The following is a 6,000-nucleotide window of genomic DNA, read 5'->3' as shown; positions in this document are numbered from 1 at the left end:
AAATGGATTGTCAAGTACTAATAGATAAAATAATAACTAGAATAAGGAGTTGGGGTTCAAAGCACCTATCTTATGCCGGGAGAGTGCAAATGATTAATGCAATGTTGATGCATCTCCACACGTACCGGGCATCGAATTTTCTGCTTCCCAAAGCAGTGCTCAAAAGAATAACAACAATATGTTGTAACTATCTATGGGATGACAAGGTGGAAACAAATAGAAGACCATTAGTGGCATGGGATATTGTTTGTAGGCCAAGGCAAGAGGTAGGGAAAGGAATAAAGGACTGCATAGCATGGAACGAGGCATCAATAGGGAAATATGTTTGGGATATAACGACAAAGGCTGATTCTTTGTGGGTCAAATGGATCAACCATATATACTTAAAGAACACTGATTGGTGGCTATACAGTATACCACAAGATAGTAGCTAGTATTGGAAGAAAATTTGCCATATAAGAGACAAGCTTGAAGGGGTATATAATCAGGGAGGATGACAATCACAAATAGGTAGATATACAATCATGAAAGGGTACTCATGGTTGAAAGAAAATCTGGTCAAATGCCATTTGGGAAGATGGGTTTGGAATAAGCAAAATATTCCAAAACATAGCTTCATTTGTTGGCTGATTATGCAAAGAAAGCTGCTCACAAAGAATAGGCTAGCTCACAGAGGGATCAGTTCAGATGGCATATGTGTATTATGTGGAGAATCAATTGAACACTTGTTCTATGTGTGCCAATTTTCTAAATTGTATATTACTGAAATTCTTCAGTGGTTAAAGATAAGAATCACAAACTATGAAGGGCAGCATCTATGGAAAAGAGTAGGCAGGAAAATGAGAAGTAAACTAAGGAGGGAGTTCTCCTTTGTTGTATTGGCAGCATTGAACTACCACATATGGAAGGGGAGAAACGAAGCCTTATGGAAAAGTTCAGTGCCTAGACCAAGCAGGTTATGTGATCAAATCAAAAAGGAATGCAAAGTTCGTGTGATGGAGATAATCAACAAACGGAAGCGGGACAAGGATAAAAGATGGATAGAAGAAGTATATAACTAGATAGGGGATAGAAATAAATACTACTTGTACAGAATAGGATACAAATAAATTTACTTGTGCTTAGCTGAGTAAGTACGAGAATTTATATATAGCAGGGTGCTAGAGTCGTTTTGTATTTCCTCATTATACTTGTTCTGGTGATGAATAAAAATTTTCATTCGACCAAAAAAATTAAAATTAACTACTACTATCTTTTTATGGATATAGCAATGTTGTGAAACACCTTTGAAAATATTGTCACTGACTTACTTAGGTACTAGAATATCTCTTAATTTGATTTGTGATCCTACTTGCTAAGTTGACAGTTATGTATATCTCTTTCTCTTTTTACAAATTACAATATACACATCAATTCATTAATGTAGTAATTCGTTGTTGGTTCATTCATTTATTCATTCATCCTTTGTAGTATGATTGAAGACTATGGTAACATCCTTATCTCCGCGGCCGCTTAAATTAACAACCACTTTCTCACCATCCTCTAGAGTAGGGCAAAGTTTGTCAAGAAATGCAAGTGCGTGAGAAGCTTCCAAGGCTAGGAATATCCCTTCTAGCCTGCACAACCGTTTATATGCTGCAACCACAAAAGTGAACAAACATTCATTGATGTTGAAAACTTGAATGGTTATGATTCCATCTTCCACAAAAGGTAATCAATTTACCTTCTAAGGCTTGTTCATCTGTGACAGTATAAAACTCTGCGTGCCCGATATCTTTTAGAAAGCTAAGCTCTGGGCTAACACCTGGGTACTCTAATCTGCATATTCAACAATATTAATTGCATTAAATTTGGAAGGTTACATTGAATACTCATTTATAGCAAGGATAAAACTTAAATTATGTATAGCTAACGTTAAAGATTTTTTTTAATATACTATCAATGATATAGTTTAAGCCGTGATAGCAAATAAGTTGTCAATTTTATCAGGTTACCCATTAACGCATTAAGGATATTTACATATAATTACTTTATAGGTGATCTTATTAATAAAAAAATATTTTTATCAATTGAACTTGGTTTATCAATCCACATATATGCTCCATGTCACTACAGGATGTGGTGGATTGGAAGAGATTCCTCCACCCTTAACTAGAGGTATTGAGTTCCCTCTAAATAGAAAAATTCCTTATAGGGAGTGCTTTTCCTATGCCAGCGGCTTAGTCAAAACATAAAAAGTAAACATGCAAAAAGGCAAAGGGAGTCAACATATATTATATATATATAAACATATTTTTTTACCTATCTATGCAATGTAAATTTCTAGCAAAGGGGTATCAATTGACACCCTATGGCAAAGAATGGCTTCGCCACTGCCCTATACAACACGGATCTAAAGTAGCCGAGTCAGTTGATTACATATACCAGATGGCTCAAAAAAAAAATGTTCTTTTATTCCTTACTTGAGCTGAAAATGACATTCTATATAATTGAGCTCTCTTGATTAAAATTATCCCTACGCTTAAAATTAAAGTGAAAACTTACCCCACACCTATTGAGTAAGGTCCAATAATTTGTCCTTCCTCATCTTGTAACAGATAGCTCATTGCACCATGATAATTATCGCCTAAAATTTTACCGGCCCATAAAATAATTATCGCATCGTCATGACCGTTCCTCAGTTTTTAGTGTTTTTGGGCCATAAAACTAGAATTCCACTCAATTCTCAGATTTTGTATACTATAACCCACGCTATTTGCATGGCCGAACCTGAATCACCTAAAATTTCGCCTACGATTATACTCTCTGTGTCCCAATTTATGTGACGGTATTTAAATTTTGAGAGTTAAACAAATTATTCTTTGACCATAATTTTTGTGTGTTTGAATATTTTAAATTATAAATTATAAATTATTGTGACTTATAGTATTTTTTACGTAATTTTTTATCTTAAAAAACTTAAGAGATACTACGTCCAAATAGCTTATCTCCAAGTTGTTAACCCAACTTCTAATCCCTTCTGACACTGCATCTTTAAAACTTCCTTTAAAAGATTTCACCTGCATCAATATTCAAACATGTAAGGATTTTCATCTCTTTGTACTCCATATATAGACAAGTCCCAAGCAATAAATGGTCTTCTTTGACTAGGAGCTTTTAATAGGATAATTTTACATCTGATTACTGAACTTTTATTCACTATAATAATAAAATCATAAAATTATTTCTTTATCAGACCAGATGGTGAAACGTTTGGTGTCGAGTTACGGTATGACAACACCTTGCTACTTTTTAACTTCCCGAGTGACAAAGAACTAAGGCAAACACAACGTGGTGTAGGAAAATTTGACTTTCCATAATTATATTCGCTAAGTAATTTATACATAATTTAGTTACTTTAATTAGATAAAAATAAATTTATGACTTTACTATTACATTCTCTCTATTTCAATTTATATAACCAATTATTCTTTAAATATAATTATTTCTTTTTAAAAAACATTAAATTATTAATTGTTGTGACTTAAAGTAAATTTTTACGCAGTTTTCAAATGTGTAAGTTTTATAATTTTTAAAAACTTAAAGACTTTACGTTCAAATACAAGATCAAAATACAGAGATAATTTTGTGATAGAAGAAGTACCTTTGCACCAAGATGCTTCATCAAGAGTACATTAGAAGGTTGTCTCTCCATATCTAAGCTTCCCATGAATACAGTACACTCCAATGAGAGTTTAGCACAGGCAGCCGCCGTCGCGACGCCATGCTGGCCAGCACCGGTGGCTGCTATGATATTTTTACAGTCCATGCGCTTAGCCAACATTGTTTGTGCAATAGCGTTATTGATCTTGTGTGCTCCAACATGGTTCAAATCTTCTCTTTTTAGACAGATGTCTGGCCCTTTTCCCCTATTTCTGCTCTTGTAGTGATCTGTTAGTCTCTCAGCGAAGTATAAAGGAGTTTCACGGCCTACGTAGTCCCTTAGTGCAACTTCGAGCTCCATCTGCATAAAAACTTTTATATGTTGTTAGTTTAAAATATTGCTAGTCAAGAGTTTCTAGTAATTCTGTTAGGTTAAACCACCTCAAAGATACTCTTAACATAGTGAGACATTGTCTGCTTTAGGTTAAACCTGCACGGTTTTTTCCAAAAACCCTCACACCATCAAGAGATCCCTACACTTATATATAAGGCTCACAATCTTTTTAGCTACTAATGTGGAACTTTATTCGCATGTCCAACAATCTCCCCCTCGAACTAAGTTACACGTGGCTACTATCACAATCCATGGGTCAATTTACGTGATTCATTGTGTGCCATGCACATTTTTAGAGTATTTATGGCAATCGAAGCCTGCTACTAGCTTCTTTTTGAGTGTACGTCTCCAAACCGAGCCTCGCATCATCACTTTGTAATCGTCATGCTCCTACTGATTCTGGGCTCTGATAATAATTGTTCAGCTAAATTAGCCCAAGGATACTCATGGGAAACAACTCTCTAGAACTGTGTAGGAGTACGTGAAAACGTATAAAAAAATAGTTACATGTACAAGTAAGGGAATTTAAGAAAAACCTGGAACTGAGGGTCATGCAAAGCAGAGTTGAATTCGTAATCAAGCTTTGTTAAAGAAGATATAAGCGTCTCAGGTACGAACTTTCCACCAAAAATCCCAAACTTTTCATTGCTAAATATTGCTCTCTTTTTTTCATGGTAAGCAAGCTTCCCTTGTAACTCAGTAACTTGGCTCGGGCCAGTAGCTACAGAAAATATAGCAAATTTTCCACTCCATTTTCTGCTATATGACAATCTTGGCTCACCAGATGTAGCAAATTTTGCTTGACCAAAAATAACTTCGATGTTACATGCCATAATGTCTTTTCTCAAAAAGGAAAATTTGTTATGGCAGTATAAGAAACAAGAATGAAAAAGAACTTAAGGCTGCTAATATAATGAGAACTTCAAGCCGCCGCCGCCGACGACAACAACAACAATAACAAAGACAATGTAATCCCACAAAGTGGGGTTTGGGAGTGGTAGAGTGTACACACACCTTACTCCTACCTTGTGATGGTAGAGAGACTGTTTCCGATAAATCCACTACTCAGGATAAAAGTAAAAGAATCAAATACAATACGTTGTAGCATCAACAAGATAAGGTGATAAGGTGGGATATTGAGATCTTCAAGGGGACCAAGGTTGTTGAAGTAGCATAGGGTTGCCTGAAATTGTACATAGACTATAGCTTTAGTTAAATAGCCTCATTTTAGAAGATTAACCTACTGATTTGGTGGCTGACTATTAATTTTGTCTATATATATAGTTATACACAAACGTGTTCGGCTACAGTAGAACTTTAAATTTATAAACGTTTTAAACGAACAACTACTATTCGGACCAGAGACTTCTAACGCATTTATTTTTATTTCGTTAGCCAAAAAGGAGAAATTTGATATTGCGCCTCATATGACTGAAGCTGCTTCAGAGAAAATTTAAATCGTTACTCTCTGATCAGTTTCATCTGATATGTTCTAGATTAACTGGACTAAAATGTAAAAAGAATTTTAATATTACCTTAAATGAAAGGTGGGTATAGCTTAAATGGACTAAAATGTAAAATGAATTTTAATATTGTTTACCTTAAATTAAAGGTGTGTATAAGCTATAAAAAGTACTCTTCAAGTCAATATATATATATATATATTGCCATATGATTCCTTATAACGGGTGTCATTAAGAGTAAAATACAAACATTGGTATTAAAAATTTACTACTATTTAAAAAGATAAAAAAAAATTGAATAAAATAAGACACATAAATTGAAATGAACGAAATAATAATTAGTTTTTCACATTTGGGTTGTCCCCTTGGCCACATAATTTGTAGGTTGTCCCCATCTACCGGCTGAAACCATAAAATGATAAAGTCAAGAAGCCCCTTTCGCACGTTTAAAATACGTCAAACTATTACGACTAGCCGGCCATTTAGACTGAAAATTTGTTG

General features: G+C 34.5%; 1 protein-coding gene across 2 annotated transcripts; it reads right to left on the bottom strand.

Moving 5' to 3' along the window:
- Positions 1-1,232: 1,232 nt before the first annotated feature.
- Positions 1,233-5,298, bottom strand: LOC107817992 (tryptophan synthase beta chain 2, chloroplastic-like). Of its 2 annotated transcripts, XR_012710980.1 has the most exons (4): positions 4,573-5,297; positions 3,644-4,003; positions 1,724-1,818; positions 1,233-1,635 (listed from the first exon to the last, which is right to left on the bottom strand). XR_012710980.1 is itself a non-coding variant. In XM_075255987.1 (3 exons), the coding sequence occupies exons 1-3, from the start codon at positions 4,867-4,869 to the stop codon at positions 2,904-2,906; spliced, it is 813 nt and encodes a 270-aa protein (XP_075112088.1). In that variant the 5' UTR covers positions 4,870-5,298; the 3' UTR covers positions 1,825-2,903. The 2 variants fall into 2 exon arrangements, 1 of the variants encoding a protein (XP_075112088.1); XM_075255987.1 differs by lacking the exons at positions 1,233-1,635; positions 1,724-1,818 and adding an exon at positions 1,825-3,059 and having other exon boundaries at positions 4,573-5,298.
- Between the last annotated feature and the right edge of the window lie 702 nt (positions 5,299-6,000).

Source organism: Nicotiana tabacum, chromosome 1, assembly GCF_000715075.1.
Source record: "Nicotiana tabacum cultivar K326 chromosome 1, ASM71507v2, whole genome shotgun sequence".
Taxonomy (NCBI): domain Eukaryota; kingdom Viridiplantae; phylum Streptophyta; class Magnoliopsida; order Solanales; family Solanaceae; genus Nicotiana; species Nicotiana tabacum.
The sequence above is the reverse complement of the archived record's forward strand: the minus strand, read 5'-3'. Positions and strand labels throughout refer to the sequence as shown.

Bases quoted from the DNA above. Each gene is read 5' to 3' on its own strand.
- LOC107817992 (XM_075255987.1), bottom strand. From the start codon at position 4,869: ATGGCATGTAACATCGAAGTTATTTTTGGTCAAGCAAAATTTGCTACA. The intron at 4,004-4,572 runs GTTTTTCTTAAA...GTTTTTATGCAG, and splicing joins TGCATGACCCTCAGTTCCAG to ATGGAGCTCGAAGTTGCACT. The intron at 3,060-3,643 runs GTACTTCTTCTA...ATATTGATGCAG, and splicing joins TGAAGCATCTTGGTGCAAAG to GTGAAATCTTTTAAAGGAAG.